At 38.5% G+C, this 24,132-nt stretch overlaps 1 protein-coding gene across 9 annotated transcripts in view; it reads left to right on the top strand.

Moving 5' to 3' along the window:
• Positions 1 to 24,132, top strand: part of PMCA (plasma membrane calcium-transporting ATPase 3) — a 1,183,542-nt gene that overhangs the window by 885,933 nt on the left and 273,477 nt on the right. For all 9 annotated transcript variants that reach the window (XM_090387939.1, XM_090387938.1, XM_090387937.1 and 6 more), the window contains one exon: positions 2,189 to 2,479. In XM_090387939.1, coding sequence (XP_090244065.1) covers positions 2,189 to 2,479 — 291 coding nt within the window. The remainder of the gene's footprint in view (positions 1 to 2,188; positions 2,480 to 24,132) is intronic.

The following is a 24,132-nucleotide window of genomic DNA, read 5'->3' as shown; positions in this document are numbered from 1 at the left end:
GAACAAGTTGGAGCTTCTGCAGACTGATCAGGACCAAGATATCAACGAGGAATATTACAACTTTCTGAAAGTGATAAAGCCCAAGAAACCTATAGGTAAAAAGAAATGCAAAGAAGGAAAAATTAGTCAAGAAACACTTGTCATGATGAACGAAAGACAACAAATGAAGAGCAAGATAAACACTGACAAGGAGAAAATTTAGTATACTGAGTTATGCAATTAGAAAGAGACTCAGAGAGGACATAAGAAGATTTAACACAAGAAAAGTAGAACAAGCATTAAGGAAAAACAAAGGATTTAAATCAGCAGCCATGAGCAGTAATACAGAAAGACAAATGATATTGAAACTGAAGAATAGCGATGGTGTACTTATAAACAGCAGAGAAAGCATAATTCAAATAGCAGAAGACTACTATAGAGAAGTATACAATGAGCAAGGGGATGATGCCAGCAGTGGGGAAGATGGATCGCAAATTAGTAACACATACAACATACCCAATATCTTTCCTGTTGAAGTAGAACATGCGTTGAAGAAAATGAAGAATCAGAAAGCCCCGGGGGAAAATGAAGTTACTGTAGAGTTGTTAAAATTTGGAGGAAGAGACATGACACAAAAACTGGCAAGACTCTTCACAAAATGCATTAGAAAAGGTGTGACACCTAAGGAGTGGAATAATGCAATCATAGTTTTGCTGCATTAAAAAGGAGATAAATAAGAAATTGATAATTATTGACCAACCAATTAGCTTGTTATCCCACATCTACAAGTTTTTCGCAAGGATCATTACTAACAGATTAGAAAGAATGGGTTTAGAACAGGATTCTCAACTATGGATCACCTTCACGTAATATCACAGCTAATGGAAAAAGCAAATGAATATAAAACACCATTATGCCTGGCATTTGCGGATTATGAAAGGATTTGACTCCATATAGCATAAAGCAATGTTTCAGGTACTGGAAAGACAAGGCAAGGCATAGATACCCCATATATTGGCACCTCCATAGCCAGGTGGGCAGGAGCAGCAGTGTGTAGCACACGCTTCTTGGTTAGACCGGGGTTCGAGCCCGTGACCACCAAATACGGAGGATGCAGAAAGGTCAGGGAATGACCACCGCATATCCCCGGAGCAATATGGCCTTAGTTGCTAATGCTCCTAAAACCAAAAATAACATAAAATAACCCCATATATTATGATTTTGAATAAAATATATGAGAACGCTGCCTCCTTTATTAGACTAGACAACGACAGTATCAAATTTAAAATTGGGAAAGGAGTTTGAAAAGGAGACACAATATCTCCAAAGTTGTTTACCGCTGCCCTTGAGGAAGCTTTCAGAAGATTAGACTGGTCGCAGAAAGGAGTCAGTGTGAATGGAGAATACCTAAACCATTTACTATTTGCAGATGACATTGTGGTCATAAGCCACGATCCCAAAGAATTAGAGGAAAATCTTAATCAGTTATGCAGTGAAATGAAACACTCTTCAAAAGAATGGAAGAGAAGCTGAGAACTACACAGCGAAGAATGGAACGAATTATATTGGGAATCAGACTGTTAGATAAGAAGAGAAACACATGGATTAGTCACCAAACTCAAGTGAAGGACATTCTTATCAAAACTAAAGAACTAAAATGATCTTGGGCAGGACACAGCAAAGACATGATGACAGATGGACTAAGAAAATAATAGAATGGTACCCAAGAGGAGCTAAAAGAAAACCTGGAAGACAACAACGGAGATGGACAGATGAAATTCATGAGTTTTTGGGTAGTAAATGGATGGCCATTGCACAAAACAGAAGTAACTGGAAAGTTTATGGAGAGGCCTTCATCCAGTAGTGGATTGAAAATGGCTGATGATGATGATGAAAGGCACATGATGCAAGAAAGCAAAGTTATATAGGATCTGCAAAAAAAAAAAAAAAAAAAAAAAAAAATCTAATTTCGCCCATCCACTCACTCCAAATGTTTGCCTAGTTCTGCCTTGAATCTATTTATGCTATCAACTTTTACGACAGATGGATGTTTGTTCCAGCAATCAACTACACACTGGCTAAAGGAAACTTCTGCACATCTATCCTACAGCTGTCGTTCCTCAAATGCCTGGGGTATGTACGTTTACTCTGTTGTGTTAGATTCTCATGATTATTACTTAACTCCTTTCTTTTTCTTTACTTTCCACAGATTATCATAGTCCAATTTGGAAGCTTTGCCTTCTCTACTGCCCCTCTAACAGTGGAACAGTGGATGTGGTGTATATTCTTTGGTTGTGGGACTTTAGTATGGGGCCAAGTAATCACTAGCATCCCCACCAAACGAATCCCCAAGACATTCACTTGGGGCTCAGGGGCACCAGAGGAATTAGAAACTGGTGTTGCTCTTGTAGAAGATGGAAGTAGGGGATCTATTTCTCAAGAAGTTAAGCGTACAGGTCAGATACTGTGGATTCGAGGTCTTACTCGCCTTCAGACACAGGTAAGGTTCACCTCTTTTTGTGTAGGAAATAAGATTTCAATTTGCAGATCACCACATACTAAAAATATGTTAAGCCTCTTGCACTGGTACAAAGAAGAACTTTATTATCAGTATTTATGGTGTTACTTGCAACAGTAAAAACAGATTACCTGTTGATTATTACTAAATTTGAAAAGTTTATCCTTTCCAAAATAGCTTTTTGCAGAACTTTTTTTTTTTTTTTGTTTTACTTATGGCAATTACTATCCATTGAAAGTTAGCATTTTTTTTTTTTTTTTTTCATTTATATATATATCGATGGAAATGTGTAGGTGGTATATAAAAATCATTACAAAAACATTTCTAAATTAATATAATTTCCCACTTTGAATACCCTTCTTTGAATTAACCAAACCAGTTTATTTTGGATTTAATTGGGCATCCTAATAATCTGCAATAATAAAATTATTTTTGTACTACACTGAAAGGACAGAATTCATGAAATACCTGGTTCTTGGGCAACTCAACGCTGTCACCCCCCCCCTCTAGTGGACGAACCAACCTTTTGGCAGGTATATAGGTACACTGCATTTACTTAAACGGCAATTCGATGTCAGTATGGATAAACATCGTGAGTTAACTGACTTTGAAAGAGGAATGATAGTGGGTGCCCAGTGCATGGGTCACCATATCACGGAGGTGGTACAGAAATTACACTATCCCCATTCAACACTACAAGAGTGTATTGAGAATATGGCATTTCCGGAATAACATCTCGTCGTGGACAGCGCTGTGGGTGCAGAAAAGTGGTGGATGAACGTGGCCATCGACATCTGTCTCGCATTGTTTCAGCCAACCGGAGAGTGACAGTGGCACAAATCACTGCCGACTTCAATGAGGGAGGTGCCAGAAACGTTTCCACCAAGACCATCAGGCGATCATTAGCCACTGTATTTTATGTGAGCCGCCGACCCACTAGAGTCCCAAAATACGGAGGATGCGAAAAGGTCAGGGAATGACCACCGCATATCCCTGGAGCAATATGGCCTTAGTTGCTAATGCTCCTAAAACCGAATAAGAAAACAAAAAACAAAACTAGAGTCCCATTGTTAACACCATGACACTGGGACTCTATGCCTAAACTGGGTGAAAGAACATAGGCACTGGACCTTGGATGATTGGAGACGGGTCTCCAATCATCCAAGGTCCATTGAGTGCCGTTTCCTGTTATTTCGAGCAGACGGGGTGGGTGTATATCTTGCGGAAACTGCATGAAGCTATACACCCGTCATGTCAACAAGGAACTGTTCGGGCAGGTGGATGGTTGGTAATGGTCTGGGGTGCATTCAACTAGCACACATTGGGACCTGTGATGTCTTGATCACATCTCTGAACAATCCAGGTTATGTGTCCATCCTTGCAGACAATCTGCATCCCTTCACCCACAGGGCATTGAACTTTTCCTGCAGGACAGTGTGCCTCCCCACAGATCTGAGGTGAATAGACCATGGTTTGAAGAGCATTTTGCAGATTTTACCACCATGGAATGGCATCTCTGTTCACCAGACATGAACCCTGTGGAGCATCTTTGGGATGCTGTGGAAAGGTCAGTTCGAGCTTTGGATCCTCCACCCAAGAATGCGACAGAATTATGTACAGTGGTGCAGCAAGCGGGATGGAAATACCTGTGGAAGGCTTTCGAGAACTAGTGGACTCAATACCTCGCTGTGTGACTACCGTTATCTGGGCAAAAGGCAGGCCTACTCGTTTCTAGGTAGGTATCCCATGATTTCTGTGTACTCTATATAGCTTTCTCACCGATCAAAGACTAAATATATAACTATGATACCTATATTACCAATACAGTAAACCCCCGCTATTCATGGTATCTGTATTCGCGGTTTCGCGTATTCGCGATCGCTGATTTAATATAAAATGAAACCTAAAAAAATGTGAATTTTAAAGCACCATGAATATTTTCCACCATAAAAAAACATGGGCATAGCTAAAATTATCTTTCCCTGTCAGAACAGCGTTCAGTGGGTGGAGGGGGGGTGGCAAAATCGCGAGCGTGGATGTTTCTCGCTAATCCTTGTTCAGTATGTGTTATGCACTTGTTTTTAATTTATATGCTTATAAATTGAATAAATTTATCAATTTATAAATTGATATGCTTACAAAAGTGATAAATCTACCATTTTGCAGTGTGTTAGTGTAAACAGACTTTTTCGAGTGTGTTAATGGAAGAAAGTGCCTTTATTGTGGACAAGTTCTTTTTTACCCGTACAAAAATATGGCTATGAATAACAAGGGAAATGTGAAATATCAAAGAAGGTGATGACATTAGCGAATAAAATTTAGTTATTAGACAAAATTTCTAATGGTGCAAGTGTCTCTTCAGTGGCAAAACATTATAAAATCAATGAGTCAACGGTACGATCAATCAAAAAATCGGAAGAAAAAATCCACCGTAGTGTCCGTGAAAACGCGCTAATTGCTTCAAAAATTTGCTCTGTAACTCGTGATGTTAAATTAGAAAAAAATGGAAAAGGCTTTAAATCTGTGGGTAGAAGACCGAACTCAAAATAAAATTCTGTTAAGTTCACTCATCATTCGTGAAAAGGGAAAACTCCTTTATCAACACTTTAGCGAAACTGGTGATAGCACTGGCGGATAAGTTTTTTTTTGCTAGCAATGGCGCTTGTTTGAAAGATTTGTTTGAAATTTCTAATAAATATTACATTTAATATTAAATTGTTTCTTATTTTCATTTCGATGCCATATGCTTTCATTTCACTATGTACTGTCTATGTTCAGTCATATTATGAAGGTACATATAATACATACATAGACAAAATTTTAGACTAGTTTTCCTTATATATTTCATACTTTGGAACGGAACCCCTTTATTACTATGGGAGCCATAACTCAGTATTCTCGTTTTCGGTATTCACGACATTTCTCAGGAACGTAACCCCCGCGAATAGCGGGGGTTTACTGTAGTCCTATTTATGCCAGGAAAAACTAATAAAACAAAGAAAAAAAATTGTTTGCATCTCTCCTGATGGCTGAAAAACCTGAATACATAATGAGTTTCTAACCTTTGAAATTTCGAATTTATTGCATGTATAGGTTGTTCATTGATAGAAATATGTGGCTGATATAATAATCATAATTTGATTATTATTATTAGTAGTGACGAAATGATGCAAAGAAACAACCTAAGGCCTTGAATGGGTTGAGCATGCTGAATTCTAATGGGATCCTTCCACTTGTTCAGATTACGAAACTAAGAGGGCATAAATTCAAATTAAGAAAAGACAGATGTAGAATAGATGTGCGGAAATTTGCCTTTAGCCAGCAGGTGTTAATTGCTGGAACGAACTTCCATCTTTCATTGTGGAGGTTGATAGGTTAAATAAATTTAAGGAGGAACTGGACAGGCATTTGGAGGGAATGGTGTGATTTTTTTTTTTTTTTTTTGGCTGATGCTGCATAAGGTCATACACTTGTTTTCTTGCATCACATGCCACTACTACTACTACTACTACAAGCTTATACAACATCAGTCAAAAAAAAAAAAAGTAATAAGTAAACTTTCCCCAAGGACACAGACATTCTCTCAGGTATGGGGTTGAGCTTGCTACCTGGAAATCTAAAATGCTGATGGAACTGATATTCGGGTAACACTTCCATCAAGTGGACCGAATTTCGGCAAAGTGTGATCATCCTGCAACAACCAAATCCTCTGCTTGCATCTTTGCAATGGTGGGACTGTAGTAACCCTGGGTATAACCCCTGTGTGCAAGACCTGGAATACGACACATAGTATACTGGAGGTGACTGCCCAGGAGTGAACCAACATAAAAAGGGACTGAGGTGTGACATCCACATCATGCCAAGGAATGCTGCCTGTTTGTGTTACCAGGAAATAATAGGTGGTAGGTGAGCTTCATCAATTGGTGCAGTATAATACCACCACTTTTCTTATTGGAGGTTTGGGTGATAAAACACATGTTCAGTCTTCAGAGCAATGCTACATCAATCCCCCATCTCTTCCATCATGAAGTATGATTAATGTCTTTGATGTTATGATAATCGCCAGTCTGCAAACAGTGTTTACACACTGTCCACTAGATAAATCACCAGACTGAACCTTTTGATAATTCTCTAGGAAGCATCTGGATGAATTAGTGTATAATGTTGCTGCCACTACTTTGCCTGATAATAACTGGAGGGAATCTGAATACTGTTTATATATGGGACATTGTCGAAGCTGCATTATGTGAAGGAGGTGGGTATGATTTTGCCATACATACACCATATCCAAAATTTTCATTAATTCATACAGCAGGCTTGTCATCCCACCTTTTCTTACTACTGAGTGCTTAATGATAGTCAAACTAATAGAAGAAACTTATCTGCACAAAGATCTAAACCTCGCAAACACTTACTTTTTCATTTCACAAATATACTTGGTATCAGTTCCAGTCTCAGTGATGTCCATTTCTACTTACTTCTTTTGACAGAATCCCAATTATCAGTTGATTCAACCACTGCTCATTTCAGTTGTCCTGATTATTCTCTATATGATGCCTTCCGCTTTAAGGTGGTATTTGTGCATATATGTACTCTGTTATTCCCTGTCAGAAACTGTAATTTGGAATCTCCTCTCTTTGATCTTCTCTGGCTTAAAATCTCCTTACCACATTCTGTCAAATTCTTCTGTTGCCTCTATCATTTTCCCATTCCACTAATCACTTTTTGCAATCTTTCTAGTGCGATTTTCTAGCCTTTTTTCCTAGGGCAAGTACTAGTGCTTTAATAAACCCTCTACTGCTCACAACATTACTGCTTCCCTCGCTGAGCAACATCACTTCTTCACCACTAGCAACATTACTGCTCTCCTCTTCTGGTGATCGCTTTTTCACTGGTTAGCACTGCTCCTGCCTCCACGTGGTGGGGCCAGTAACCTTGGAAAAGGAATTACCTCTTCCAGGGCTAAAAGAAGCAGTGATGGATTGCGACGCATATCCACTGCTAGAGCCCACAGGCTCCAGACTTGATAACAGTGTCTCAGAGCATGACTCAAATTGTTCAAAGAGACTATGGATGGAAAAACCAATGACAGATATGCCAGCATTTCTCATAAATTCATTTGCTATCTGCACAGCCTGTCGGCAAGCTATCGCCTTTTCTAATACAGAAATGTTTAGAATCAGTTGGATCTCCTAAAATGGTCAAACCTCTCCAATCTGAAGACCTTCTAATTGAAGCTTCCAAGCCAAGTCATTCAGAAAAATTGTTAAAATTAACAATATTTCACAATATTCGTTTCGGTTATGCCCCATAATACTTTAAACACCTCTAAAGGCATTATCAGCGAATGGGCTTACTGTCTCAGAAGAAGAAATAGTACAAGAGCTCTGTGAACAAAACGTTGCTCATGCACAGAGAATAATGACCAAAAAAGATGGCAACCGGTTACCAACTACATCCATCATTTTGATGTTCAGTACTCCAACTCTTCCATCTTCTGTTAAAGCAGGTTACCTAAACTGCAAGATCCAGCCTTACACCTACCAGGCTAGCCGGGTGGGTAAAGTGCCTGCCTGGCAACCCAAAGGTCACGGGTTGAAATCCCGCCTCGGGCTTGGATCGGAGTAGAAAATGCAAAAACTTTGGGAGGTGCATTATGGCCACAGAAGCCAATGCGCCAACAACTAACAAAAAAAAAAAAAAATCCAGCCTTACATCCCGAATCACATTTGCTGCTTTAAGTGCCAGAAGTACGGCAATTTCCAGACAGCATGCCAAGGCAATGCTGTGTGTCCTATTTTTGGTTAAAAGGAGCATTCCCAAGGAGACTGTACAGCAGGGGTGGGCAACTTTTTTCGTCAGCGGGCCAAATGAAATTTTCGCATCATGATGCGGTCCGGAATAGATTGAACGATTTAATCAAAAAAATCAGAACTTAAAAAATGTTATATTACTTGAATTACCAAATTATTAATGTATTTTTAAAAAAAATATCTGACTGTCCAATTATCATTGAAAATGCGGCATTCGGCATCAATTTTTCTTTTTTTTTTAATTGCCTCATTTTATGGGCTATAAATTATATTAAATTAAAAATTGTAATAATTAGAAAAGGCATAAAACATAAAATATCTTGCACCAATATTATTTTTTTCAATAAGAAGTCAAACCCAAAGGAACTTCGTTCGATCGATGCTACAATAATAATTAGGAAATAACTCTTTGGCGCTGCTTAGAATCACTTGGTTACTGTTGTACTGGCCGTGATTCCCGATTGAACCGGGAATCACGGCCAGTACAACAAAAACGCCGAACGTTTACGGCGAGTGTAGTCAGGTATGGATTTTCTATATTTATGCATTTACCGAGGGGGCCGGATTCAACATCGTCGCGGGCCGGATGTTGCCCACCCCTGCTGTACAACTTCCACTCCTACTTGCCCAAACTGCATTTTCTAAAGGGTACTTTTGGAAAACAGGCAAAAAAATCCAAAAATATAAATTGGAGCATAAAGTCACATACCCTGAAGAAAGAAAGCAAGTGCGCTTAGCTAACCATGCCTAACCAATCATATGCATCGGTTACCAGAAACAGCTGCTCAACTGCAACCATACAGATGTCTCTGTAGAACCGACCATTTCCTTTTGCCACCTAAGCCAAAACTGTGTTAACATGCAATAAGAAACGTACAGTCAATGAAACAAGCAATACGCCAATCAGTATCCAACTGACACTATCTCAACCTTGCCAGAAACAAAAATATCAACTATTTTTGAAAATCATTTACTATACTAGAAGTATAGTAAACTATACTATACTATACTATACTATATAGTTTATTTACTATACTAGAAGTATAGTAAATAAATTTGATGAATTTGAAGTGTTGGTCAAGACATCAAAGGTGGATATTGTTGGAATAGCAGAGACGTGGTGTCACACAGATATAAAGAATGCTGAACTGGAATTTGGGGAGTAAAATGTGTAAAGAAAGGATAGAAAGGGAGGAGGTGTTATGCTGTTAATTAAGAAAAACATAAAATCAAAAGTAGTGCATCCAGTTGATATAGATGAACAGTGCACTGTTGAGTCAGTTTGGTGTGACATAAGCACTGCGAAAGCAAAAATAAGAGTAGGAGTGTGTTATAGGCCTAATGACTTGAATGAGTACAATGAACATTTGTACAGAGAAATAGAGTGGGCTAGTAAATCGGAATGTCTTATAATGGGGGATTTTAACTTCCCAGATATTGACTGGAACTTGTGGGTTGGTCACTCACACACTAGTCAGACTTTTGTGGATTTATTCGATGATTGTTTTCTGCAGCAGCAAGTTCGAGAGGCAACCAGAGAAAGTAATACTCTTGATCTGGTTATCAGCAGTGATCATTCGTGTATTAAGAATTTGCAGATAAAGGAACCAATAAGTGGCAGTGATCACAGTGTACTGATGTGGGATTTACTTAAAGATTTAATTACCATCAGGGGTAAAGGAAAGGGTTTTCGCTTCCGTAAAGGTGAGTACAGTGGTCTCCGACAGTTTTTAAATTCTGTATAGTGGGATAAACTGACGATGTTACCAACAGTAAATTCTAAGTGGGAAGCATTCAAGGAATTAATCATGAATGCTACTAAAAGTTTCATACCTATTAAGAAATATTGTTCAAGGTTTAGGCCTAAATGGTTATCTAATGAACTAATGAGACTCGTAACAGAGAAGAAAAATGCATGGGATGCATATAAATTATCAAGCGACTCAGAAGCCTATGGCAGATATAAGCTAGTCTGTAATCAGGTCACAAAGGAGGTTAGACAGGCGAAGGCAGATTACGAGAAATCCTTGGCAAAAGATGCTAAGAAAAACAGCAAGGATTTCTTTACTTATATAAACTCTAAAAGGAAGGGGATGAATCTGATTGGTCTGCTTGACATCAATGGTTCGACTGTTGATGATCCTGCTCAGATAGCAAACAAACTGAATGAGTATTTTGCATCTACATTCACACGTGAGGAATTATTAAGGTTTGAAAATGGCAGAAGGTTATCAAATTGTAGCAGGATACTTAATGATTTTGTAATAACTGAGAGCAAAGTGGAGGAGAAATTGTTGAAGTTAAACATAAGAAAAGCACCTGGGGTGGATGGGATCTATCCAGCTATATTAAAGGAGGTGGCAAAGCAACTAAGCAAACCCTTAGCCATAATTATGAAAGCATCCTTGGACTCAGGGGAGGTTCCCACGGACTGGAGATGTGCAAATGTATCCCCAATTCACAAACGGGGATCGAAGGGTTACACTAAAAGTTTCATACCTATTAAGAAATATTGTTCAAGGTTTAGGCCTAAATGGTTGTCAAATGAACTAATGAGACTCGTAACAGAGAAGAAAAATGCATGGGATGCATATAAATTATCAAGCGACTCAGAAGCCTATGGCAGATATAAGTTAATCTGTAATCAGGTCACAAAGGAGGTTCGGCAGGCGAAGGTTTAAATAATTATAGACCTGTTAGTTTAACTTCTGTTGAGGGGAAAATAATGGAGTCACTGGTTCAAGAGGTGATACAGGATCACCTAGACAGACAGCAGTAATAGCTCAGACACAGCATGGATTTGTTATGGGGAAGTCTTATCTGACCAATTTGAATGGATACTACAACTGAAGGCAACTGAAGTTGAACCTTGACAAATGCAAAGTACTGTATATGGGTAGAAGTAACCCCAGAGAAATGTACCAACTGTGTGGTGCTACACTTAAGGTGGTAGAAAATGAAAAAGACCTGGGAGTAATTGTGCAGTCAGATATGAAGTTTTCTGAGCAATGCAGACAGGCTGCCAGGGCAGGTTATGGGGTTTTGTCAATGATATATAGGAATTTTGCTAGCAGGGAGAAGGAGGTGATTGTCCCTCTGTATAAGGTAATGGTTAGGCCACGCCTTGAGTACTGCATACAGGTCTGGAGGCCTCATTTTAGGAAGGATATAGATTTATTTGAGCGTGTACAGAGAAGGGCAACAAGATTAGTGAGGGGAATGAAGGGATCCTCTTACCAAGAGAGGCTTAAGTTCTGGAAATTGCAGTGGCTGGAGAGTAGGCACCTGCGCGGTGATCTGATTGAGATGTATTCAACCCTTGAATGGGTTGAGCACGCTGAATTCTGATGGAATCCTTCCACTTGTTCAGATTACGAATCTAAGGGGGCACAAATTCAAATTAAGAAAAGACAGATGTAGAATATCTATGCGGAAATTTGCCTTTAGCCAGCGGGTGGTTAATTGCTGGAACAAACTTCCATCTGTTATTGTGGAAGTTGACAGGTTAAATAAATTTAAGGAGGAACTGGACAGGCATTTGGAGGGAATGGTGTGATTTTTTTTGATTTGGCTGATGCTGCATAAGCTCATACATTTGCTTTCTTGCATCACATGCCACTACTACTACTACTACTATCAGAAGAAAGTGAAAACATTCAATAGCAACATGGAAATTGATGTTCAGTCAGAAGATGACGACACAGTACTAGAGTTACATGCCAGTGATACCATGGACACAGGATGCCCAGCCTTTCCCAGAAATGAAAAATGAAAACTAAGCACAGAATCCTTAATAAAAAAAAAAACAGTCAGATCAATCTTCCTCAATTAAACCCAATCAGTGAATAAATTCCTACGATGGAACTGTAGAGGATTACATACCTGAATGATTTACTCATACAAACTAATGCAGTAGGTTTGCAGAAAACATTTTTATCACTACAAATTTCTCTGAAATTCAAAAATTACACTGTATTTAGGTGAGACTGGGATTCTGGAACTCGTGGAGGGGTAGCTATTCTTGTCAAAAATACTGCCATCAAGACATCTCCAACTACAAACCTCCTTAGAAGTTGTAGCAGTTCAGATGGCAGTGGAAATATCGCTGACCTTTACATCCATTTATATCTCCCCAAATTATCCTTGTTCCCAGACTGAACTTGAAAATCAGAAGAAAATGAAAACATTCAATAGCAACATGGAAATTGTTATTACACAACTGCCACCTCCAGTCTGTTTACTCGGTGATTTCAACGGTCACCATCCATTGTGGGGATCTTCCACCATGGGTAGGAGAGGCCAATTAATTGAAATGTTCCTGGATAACCATAACTTGATGGATAAGTCTATGACATCAAGCATAGACTTATCCATCTGTTCAGCATCTCTTTTTCCAAGCATGGGGTGGTCAGTGCTGAGTGATCCATTCCACAGTGACCATTTTCCTATCATCAATTGAATTCAAACACAGGTTGTTTCATGTCCTAAAGACTGTTCTCCTTGGAATTTTCATAAAGCAGACTGGAAAATCTACACTTATGTCCTACTCAACAACCAGTATGTAGAGCAACAAAATATTGAATACGCAACCAGTCACATTACCAGCCATATATTATTGGCAGTTTCCATTCCAAAATCCGACCAGCGCAAGCGGGTACACCAAAACCAGTGGTGGAATGAAGATTTTTCCCAAGTGAAACAAGTAAAAAACCGTGCTTGGTACCAGTTTCGCAAATTCTCCACTACTGCCAATCTAATTGTTTTCAAAAAACTGAGAGCCAAAGCACCATTATAGTCTCCAATAATACAATGGAATGGGCAGGACCTATCCTCTTCTACTGACATTGCAAATGCTTTAGCATAATCTTTTTATAATATTTACACCTCTTCCTCTTATGTGACCTCTTTTCAATGCATTAAAACTAATCAAGAACGTCAGAAATTGAATTTTACACCTAATTTCTCACTTCAATATAACCAGCCCTTTACTCTAGTTGAGCTCAAGGAATCCTTGAGCAAATCTCCAAATAGTGCAGCAGGACCTGTTGGCATTCACTACAGTATGCTGAAACATTTGTGTGAAGCTGATCTATACATACTATTGCTATTTTATAACCACACCTTCTCAGAAAACACACACCCTCTCTCATGGTGTCATTCCTATATTTGTGTTATACCAAAACTGGGCAAAGATCCCTCTCTAGTTCAGAATTACAGACCGATATTATTGACAAGCTGTTTGGGCAAAATCCCCAAAAGGATGGTGCATAAGAGGCTCAACTGGATAAGACTCCCAAAATCTTCTTTCTGATCACCAATATGGCTTCTGTAAAAGCAGGTCAACCTATGATAGCCTAAATAAATTTAAGGCTCAGCTGGACAGGTATTTCAAATGAACGGAGGGGGAAATGGGAGTGGGTTTTTTTTTTTTTTTTTTTTTTTTTGGCTGATGCTGCATAAGCTTGCTTTCTTGCATCATATGCCTCTACTAATGCTAACCCTAGATTTACTTGTAAAAATTGAATCCAACATACATAATGCCTTCATCAGAAGACAAAATCTAGTGATGGTAAACCTGGATATTAAGAAAGCATTCAACACCACATGGTGGCATGGTATTATCAAAGATATGCATCAGTTAGTACTGAGAGGCTACCTTTCTCAGATCATTCAGAACTTTCTAAAGTTACGTACCTTTCAAGTCCAATATCAAAACATCCTATCAGCATCTCACATTCAAGAAGAGGGTGTCCCATACTGAGTCCAACCCTGTTTGCAATTAGGGTCAACAGTATATTGGAAGATCTTCCAAAATCTATTGAAGTATATATGTACGCATGTGACCTTACCACATCCTGCCAATCACAAAGTATGAACACTATCGAAAGACAGTTACAAATTACTCTAAACAGAATAGAATCCTGAACTTTACGCAATGGATACCATCTTGCTGAACAAAAATCCACAACCACTCATTTCTGCAAACTACAGTCACTGCATTCTGATGCTGAGCTAAAGATAAAAAAGTGCCAGTTCCTCTTGCTCACACTGTCCAGTTTCTTAGTCTGATACTAGATATAAAACCGAATTTTCAAGCACGTGTGGCCTATCTTCGAACCATCTGCTTGAAAAAATTGAATATCCTCCATTGAGTGTCATCCATGTCCTTGGGTGCTGATTGACATACCCTTATCCATCTTTATAGAGCTCTCATCAGATCCTTTGGACTACGATTCTCCAGTGTATGACTCTTCACGGAAGAGTAGTGTGGAGCGATTAAACACGATCTAGCACAGTGCTCTTCAAGTTTCTCTAGGGACTTTCAGAACCTCCCCAGTTCAGAGGCTTTACATTGAGGCCCACAAACCTCCTTTACATCTTTGCAGGAAAACATTAAAATATGCAGTCTTGGCTCGCATCCTTGTTGGAGATGTCTGTACAATACCGAATGGGAGTCACTTTATAGTAGTAAACCGAATAAAAACTGACCTACTTCACTTAGACTTGAGGAACTTGCTCAGTCATGGAACATACAAATCGGCAATATATTTCAAGACATAACAACATCAGATCCACCTTGGACAAATATCCGTGCAATTTACAACAGTTATTTTTAACAGTGGGGAAAGAACACCTTGTCCCCCTCCAACATTGCACAGTTACATGAAACTCACTGCTTCTAACTCACATCTATACAGATGTGAGTTAGAAGAGTTAGATGTGAGTTAGAAGTGAAGTTAGAAATGTGAGATACAGATGTGATCCATCTGTATAGCTAAATCTATACAGATGGATCAAAAAGATGGATTTCAACAAGAATACAGTGAAAATACTGCATTCTAACTACCATTAGAATGCAGTATTTTCACTGTTGAGCTGTATGCTATAAACCTAGCTTTGGATCAGATTACTGAACTTTTAATTGTGCCTGCTTTGATATATACTGACTCACTCAGTTTTGTCTCTGCCATAAGGAGTAATACCAACTCCTCTCACTCTGTAATAAAACGGATTCATTCTAAGTTACTTTCTTGTAGGCCCCGAGTGCCAAGCAATTTCTCTGAGATAAATATAGAGTGCTATTTCTAAGCGACAAAGTGTAATTTCCTTTGTAGTGCCTTTTTCTCTTTTGTCTCAAGTGGTTCTGTGCTTCAAATGTTAAAGCAAGAACACAGAAAGGAAAACTGCCTTTCTTTATTCTGTGTATATATTATTTACTAAAAACTTTACTAACATCTACAACCGCTCGGTCACTGGTGGCGCCACTCCTGCCCCCACGTGGCGGGGCCAGTAACCTGGGAGAAGAAAGTCCCTCTCCCAGGGCTAAAAGGAGCAAACATGGAATCTGATAATTTTCCTCCAATTGAGCCTCGACGCTCATGTTTAAATGTAAATGGCACTGACCATGACACATCACAGTCAAAAAGACTGAGGACTGATAAAGAGCAACAGGAATTCCCATCTTTCCTTCTCTTCCACTCCTTGTCAAACAAATCTATAAGTATGCTCTCCCCATTTCTGATACAGAAATGCTAGAAAGCTCAGCAGGTTCGCCTAAAATGGTGAAAAGACTTAGATCTAGAGATTGGCTAATAGAAAGTGCAAGTCATAAGCAATCAGAGACTGCTGAACCTCTCAAACTTTGGTGGTATTCTCGTGCAAGTTACCCCACATGCAACGCTAAATACCTCCAAAGGGGTAATTGCTGAGTGAGACTTGATCAGTCACAGAAGATGAACTAGTCCAAGAGTTAAAAGAATAAAAAGTCACACAAGCTAAGTGGATTATGATCAGAAAAGATGGTCAGCTTGTTCCCACACGGAACATTATCGTAACGTTTGGCACACCAAATTTACCATCAAGTGTTAAAGCCAGCTATCTCAGTTGCCGTTTAAGACCCTACATTCCTAATCCCATCAATCTTGTATTGGTCATACCGACCTTACGCAACTCAATTTATTGCAAGGAAATGATCCACCACTATGCTTGCACTGTGATTCACTACTAACCATAAAGCATATTCTTATAGAGTGCACTCACTATCAGTATGCCAGAACCACATCATTCCGATCTCTTTCTAACTTAAATGAGTCTCTTCAAGTTAGTCATATTATTGGGGACGACTCCAATTTAACTGAGTTTTTCTACTATTTAAAGTAGATTAATATATATATGCTCTTATAAGCTCTTTTTATTAATATGGGAACAGGCACATTTTGGCCATAGTAGCCCTTGCACCAAAAATACCAACAATAACAACTTTCTTGTAAGGAATCAAACCAAACTGTGATATTATGGAATAACAGGAAATGAAAGAGCAGATATTGCAGCCGAAAACCAGCTACTGCCTTTTTGCAGACTTTTCAAACTCCATATACCGACTATAAACATATTATCCATAAAGCATGTTACAATAGCTGGTCACTAATCTGGATAGGTTATCCACGAAACAAGTTATACCAAATTAAACCAGAACTAAAGCTTTGGCTCTCCAGCTTCCGGAAAAGCAGACAAGAAGGAACAATTTTTGGAAGGCTAAGGATTGGGCATACTCACCTCAGTCACCTGTATCTATTAACTAATAGCAGTGCTCCCCAATGTACATTATGTGAAATTCAACTGACCATTTGCCATTTGTTAGTGGACTGTCCCCACTTTCAAAATATCCGCTTAAACATCTTTAAATAAATTTTAATACACAGTCATCAATAAATTTATTGTAGATTCTGAAAGATGATCCTAATAAAAAAGAACTATTTACTTTCTTAAATCATATAGAAATATACCATAAAATATAACAGGTATTACAGTGAAGTTAATATTTCTTATTCACCATTAGAAAGGCACAATATGGCTTTAGCAGCCTGTATCATTAAACTCAACAACAACTTCCTCTCTTTGAAATTTGACTTTCTCCAGTCCAACTTTCCTAAGAGTGAAATAATTTTCCCTGGTAATTTTAATGTTCACCTCTCCAGGTGGTTGAGAATGCTGAAGCTTTTCAGTTATAATGACCTTGTAGAGATTGGTCATTTACTTATCAGACAGCTTTTCTTACACTGAATACCCCCCCCCCCCCACACACCTTTTCTTACTACTGAATACATGAATTGTCATACTAATAGAGCAAACTTATCTTCGAAAAGATCTAAACCTCCAAAACATTTCCTCTTTCATTTCACATTGACAGTTAGTGGGGACAGTCCACTAACAAATGGCGAATGGTCAATTGTATTTCACATAATGTACATTGGGGAGCGCTGTCATTAGTTAATAGATACAGGTGACTGAGGTGAGTATGCCCAATCCTTAGCCTTCCAAAAATTGTTCCCGAGTTCTAATCTCAATGATATCTATTTCCACTTACAGTCAACCAAACCCCATGTATCTTTCTGACAGAATCTCAATCATTGGTTGATTCAGCCACTCCTCATCTGAGTTGTCTGAATTATGTGCTGTATGATTCCTTTTGCTTCAAAGGTGATACTTGTGCATATGCCCATTCTGATATTTCCTGTCAGATACTTAGTAATTTGGAACCTCCTCTTTTCAATCTTCTCTGGCTTAAAATCTCTGTACCACATTCTGTCAAATTCATCTGTTGTCTCTATCATTCTCCAAACTCCACTAATCACTTGAAACTCTTTGACTTTCTCTCTTTTGAAACTTGAATTTCTCCAATCCAACTTTTCTAACAGTGAGGTAATTTTCCTTGATGATTTTAATGTTCACAATTCCAGCTGGCTTCTGTTTTCTAGTCACACGGACCCAGCTGGTCGAGATGCTGAGGCTTTTGCAATTACTAATGACCTCACACAAATTTTTCATTTCCCTACCAGAATACCAGGCAATCCTAACCACAGTCAACTCCCTTGATCTTTTTCGTATGAACAAACCTTCCAAGCGCATGGTTAAGTTGGGTGGTCCTCTAGGCAATTTATATCACAACTTCCTAATGATCTCTTCTCCAATGGAGCTCTTCTCTCTTGGCCATTCCCAGCCTCGTGTTGTTTAGCATTACAAGAATGCAAAATGGGATGATCTGCAAGATTTCTATTCTTCTTTTCCTTGGTTTTATTACTATTTTTATTCTTCTGATGTCACTGTTTTCTAAGATGGTATCAGTGAAATTATTCTTGTAGTGATGAAATCCTTTATTCCACACTCAATCTTAAAATCTTGTCCTTTATCTAAAACTTTGTTTTCCAACAAATGTGCAGGCTGTTCAACATAAGATTGTTGCATATTGCAATTGGCTTGTATTGCAGTCATTAATTATTCCAAAATAGATTTTGAACAGGCTAAGAAAAGAAAATTTGTTTCTTGTTGAAACTGCAGTGGAACATTCTGTTCTTTTGCCAAAGCTATTGGCAGCTACTTTTGCTAATCTGTACTCCCATCTCTGTTAAAACTTGATGGTTCTATTTAAAGATAAAGCTGACATGTCAGCATTCTAATTTTCTTCTAACTCTTGTATTGATAACCTCGGTAAACACCAACTCCTACCATACACAGTGCACTCCATGTGGTGCCTTCTGTGGTTTTCTGTCAAAAGGATGTCAGAAGAACTTTGAACAGACTTGATGCCAAGAATGTGCCTGGTCCTGGTGGTATTTCTCCACTTGTTTTCAAAACTTGTTCTAATAAGCTTACTCCTTTTCTGTGTCACCTTTCCACGCTTTCTTATTCCACTTGTGTGTTTTTTCTTCTGCTTGCAAATTTGCTCATATTCAGCCTGTTCCTAAAATGGATGGCAAATTCCTCCCATCCAATTATCATCCCATTGCACTTCTACTCTTTCTAAAGTAATGGAGAAATCCATTAACAGCCAACTCCTAAACTTCTAGAAACTTTTCATCTGATCAATGATTGCCAGTATGGATTCCATCAGCATTCATCCACTGTTGATGTACTGGTTTATGTTACCCATCTATCATCTAGCACAAAAAGTTAGGTGAAATTCAAGCAGTTGCTCTTGACATTTCTAAGGCTTTGATTGTGTTTGACTTAAACATCTTCTAAATTAGCTCCCATCTTATGAATTGCCAACTGCTTTTTGTAATTGGGTATCCAGTTTTCTGTCCAACTGCTCACTGCAGTTGATATTAGATGGCTCTCTGTCTTCTAACGTCTCCACTAATGCTGGTGTTCCCCAAGATTCAGTTCTTTCTTCCACTTTTTTTCCTCTTGTATATTAGTGACAGTAAAAACCCTTCCACAGTTTTTCTGATGATTGCACATTGCATTTCACCTTCCAGTTTTAGAAACCTTGCCCTGCATAAACAGCTTTAACTTCCTGTTATCCATTATTAATTCTTTAAATGCTGCTTCCCAGGTAATTCTTCAGCAGGGAAAAGATAATTTAGTTAATTTAAATCCTTAAATTCAGTCCTGTCTTATATGTAAGTGAATTTACAGATCTACCTAAATATGATGTATTGTCCACTTGAACTACCTCCCATATCCCTTATCACACGCACATCGCTTGTACCAACTACAAGTGACGATATTCTTTTTTATCTGACACACATCTTGACGTCAGGTATTTACTGTGCAAGTTCACTGATGCAAAAGAGCACTGATCTCCACTTGCAGTGTTAGGCAACGTTTTTATGAATAATCATTTGTAATTAACTTCCATTTCCACTTCAGATAAAACTCATTAAAAGTTCCTATGCTTAACTTCGACAACACTCAGATTTCTAGACAAGGTCACTTATTCTCTATTAGAAATTACCCCGACTTTTAATCTCTCTTGGCTTAAGCACATTACAAATATTGCTTCGTCTGTATCTAAAAAAAACAGGATTTCTCTTTTGTTCTCATCGTTACTTTTCTCCTAAATAGCTACTCACTCTGTACAAATCTCAGATCACCTTACCATCATATTTTGTTTACACATCTGGGGCAGTGTGCCCATAACCTCTCCCTCAGACTTCTAGGCTCCATTCAAAAGAGCAGTTAGGTTAATTAATAACTAATCACTTACAAAGTCTCTCCACTCTCTGTCTCACAGGCATTTCATTTCTGCCTCATGTCTTTCTATAAATACTTCCATGGGCACTGTTCTTCTGAACTGACTTCTATAATTTCCCCTCTCTCTCTTCCAAAGCAGTCTGAACATGTGCCACAACCAGTCTGCATTGTTTTACTGTCCAACTTTTCTTCTTTGTCATGTATTCTTTCAGCTTCCATTTTCTGGAACAGCATGCCTCCTTTGCATGTATTTCCTGAAATTTACAGTATACAGAAATTCTAGTCTAATATCAACAAATATCTTCTTTCATCTACTCAGCCACCCATGCATGGTAGAACCTATAGCACGTGCTGTAGGTTCTAACACCTTTCTTGTACTAACAACATATTCTCAGCACTAGACGGAAGTTTATTCCAAAATTCATACTCTCTGACCAAAGGCTCATTTCCACACATCTGTTCTGCAGCTATTCATTTGCAGTTGAAATCTGTTACCTTGTGTATGCTCTCTGAGAAAGAGTAAAGATGCCACCGTCATTTAGTTTAACCAACCCTTGTAAAGCCTTTAACGCTTCAATAAGGTCAAGAAGTAAATGCCTGTTTTCCAGATACTACAATTAACCGAACTGCTTTCTCTCGGTATGAATACACTTTTGTGCTATTCCTGAAACTAATCTTGCTGGTCTTCTTTGCACCCTTTCCAATGTCTTTCATAAAATTATTTCCAAATATTGAAATATTCAAGATGTGGTGAAACCATTCCTTTATGCAATGGGATGATCACCTCTGTCTTTGCTGCAATGTTCTAGTATAAATTTTATACTAGAACATTGCAGCAATTTGTCCTCAGTATAAATACAAGATTTATCAAGATTGTTTCAAGTTTTTTTCTCACCTTTTTAATATCATGACAAAGATCAGAAATTGTAACCAAAAGAGTATTCCCCTCCCCCATGTTTATATCACACAAAAAAAAAGCTTTTTATACCAACTTTAACAAATTGTCCTGTACACATACAAACCTATTTTGTGCAGTAGCAAAGCTTGTGAACAGTACCTAATTGTAGAAAGCTTCTAAAAAGCTTTAGTTGCTTTAGTTATTTTGTTTGAAAGATCAGTAAATTATATAAATTTTTCATAATTGATCTTTTTAATTAATTTTTTTTTTTTTTTTCGAAAACTGCTCTTTTTAGCTGATTATTTTATAACAATTTTTGACATTGGTATTAGCACTAGTAGTGGCATGTGATGCAAGTAAGCAAGCTTATACAGCATCAGCCAAAAAAAAAAAACAAATAAAAAAAACAACAATTCCCATTTCACCTATTCATAACCTCCAATAGTTTGTCTAGTTCTTCCTCGAACTTATTTTTAAGCTATCAACTTCTGCAACAACAGATGGAGGTTTATTCCAGCAATCAACCACCCGCTGGCTAAAGGCAGACCTCTGCGTATCTGCTCTGAAACCATCCTCTTTCAATTTGAATTTTTGTCCCCAAAAGTGTATAGTTTGAGCAAGAGGAAGAAGAGTCGAGCTTTCTCAATACATTAAAAGCCTTAAATGACTCAATCAGATCATCTCACAGGTGTCTAGTCTCCAGATGCTGCAGTTTTCAGAACTGAAGCCTCTATGTTCCCCCCACAAATCTTGCCCTTCTCTACACTCATTCCAGCAGATTTATATCCTTCCTAAAATGATGCCTCCAGACCTGTATGCAGTACTCAAGGTGTGGCCGGCCTGGCCATTGCCTTATACAGAGGAAAAGTCACCTCCTTATCTCATCCAGGGCACCTCCATAGCCAGGTTGGCAAGAGCAGCAGTGTGTAGCACATGCTTCTTGATTAAACCGGGGTTCGAGCCCGTGACCACCAAATACGGAGGATGCGGAAAGGTCAAGGAATGACCACCGCATATCTCTGGAGCAATATGGCCTTAGTTGTTAATGCTCCTAAAAACCAAATTAACAACAACATATCTCGTCTAGAAAAATTCCTGTATATCATTGACAAAATCTCATGATCTGTCCTGGCAGCCTGCCTGCATTGCTAAGAGAACTTCATATCCAACTGCACAAATACTCCCAGATATTTTTCAACTGTGTGGTACTACACTAACCTGAGTGTAGTACCACACAGTTGGTACATTACTTTTTGGTTATTGCTACCCATACACAGTACTATGCATTTGCCAATGTTAAACTTCAGTTGCCATTTCTTAGCCCATCTGCCTAACTTTTCTAGATCCTGTTGCATAGCGTATCGTGATTTCTGTCGTTAACCACCCTGACAACCTTTGTATCATCTGCAACCTCTGACATTAAGCCTGATATGCCTTCATCTATATCATTGATAAATGTATAAAACAACAATAGGCTCAACACCATATCCTGGGGGGGGGGCTCCACTAATAACATTAGTCCACAAAGAGCAGTGTCCATTGATTACCATCCCTTTATCCATAACAGCTACTTGCCCTTAATGCTACACTGCTCCATTTTATACAGCAGTCGTGTATGTACAACAATGTCAAAAATTTTTCTGAAATCCAAGAATAGGATATCAAAATTAGTTTTTGCATCCTGTTTCTTTGTGACCACATCATAATGTTCAGTCATATTGGTCAAACAAGGTTTTCCCTAAAGAAACCCATGCTGCATCTGAAGTATAATTGCAGCTTGTTTAGATGATCCTGCATTACTTTTTACCCGTGTCCCCATTATTTTCTCTGGAACAGAATTTAAACCAACAGTTCTGTAATTTCTCAGATCACACTTTGATCCACTTTGTGAACTGAGAATGTATTTGCCACGGGGCCTCCCTGAATCCAAGGATGATAACTACTAAAAAAATTACATTTTGTTGGAATGCGCCCCTAGGACCTTTGTGTCTTAGGAAACTGCGTAGGTTTGCCTAATGGATGGGCTGGCTCTGTTTGTATCATGTGCAAACTTAGTAAAAGCATGGTATGCCTTCATTAAAATCATTAATGAATATTGTGAACATTAAGGGGGTCCAAGAACTGAACTCCATAATAACTCTATTCCAGTAAGAGCAGTGCCTAACTACTTCTGTCTTCTTCCACTCAATCTTCCCTTTATCCATAGCTCTAACCTGCTCCAATGCCAATTTGTACAGCAATCTTTCACTGAAACAGTGTCAGAAGCTTTACTGAAATCTAAATATATCATGTCAAAATTATTGTATATATACCTCCAGTTCCTTTGTTACTGCACCATAGTAGCTAGTCAGATATGGAATTCTCTGAGCAGTGCAGACATGCTGCTAGGAAAGCTCATAGGGCTTTGTCAGTTATCTACAGAAACTTTGTTAGCATGGATAAGGAGCTGATTATCCCTTTGTGCAAGGCCATAGTCAGTCCTAATCTTGAGTATTGTTTATTCATCTGGGGACATCACTTTAGGAAAGATGTAGATCTGCTGGAACGGATGCAGAGAACTGCAACCAGATTGGTGAAGGGAACAGATGGGTGCTCTTACCTTGGAAGGCTTCAGTTCTGCAAATTGCAGCGTCTAGCGACACTAGGCACCTGTCCAGTGATCTGATCTGATTGACATATTCAAGGCCTTGGATGGATTAAGCAAGCTGAATATTAATGGCATTCTTTCCCTTGGTAACACTACGCACATGAGGATGCTTAAATTAAAGTTCAGGAAGGATGGTTGCAGTATAAATGTGCCAGTGGCTAGTTAATTGATGGAACTGGCTAACCATCTGTTGTGGAGGTGATTCCGTGAATAAATTGAATGAATAACTAGACAAATTCTTGGAGAGCATGGATGGGTGAAGTATGTAGGGGTTTTTTTTTCTCATTCTTATGCTATATAA

This window comes from Mastigoproctus giganteus, chromosome 13, assembly GCF_048544385.1.
Source record: "Mastigoproctus giganteus isolate SK-2022 chromosome 13, ASM4854438v1, whole genome shotgun sequence".
NCBI classification, from domain to species: Eukaryota; Metazoa; Arthropoda; class Arachnida; order Uropygi; family Thelyphonidae; genus Mastigoproctus; species Mastigoproctus giganteus.
The sequence above is the reverse complement of the archived record's forward strand: the minus strand, read 5'-3'. Positions and strand labels throughout refer to the sequence as shown.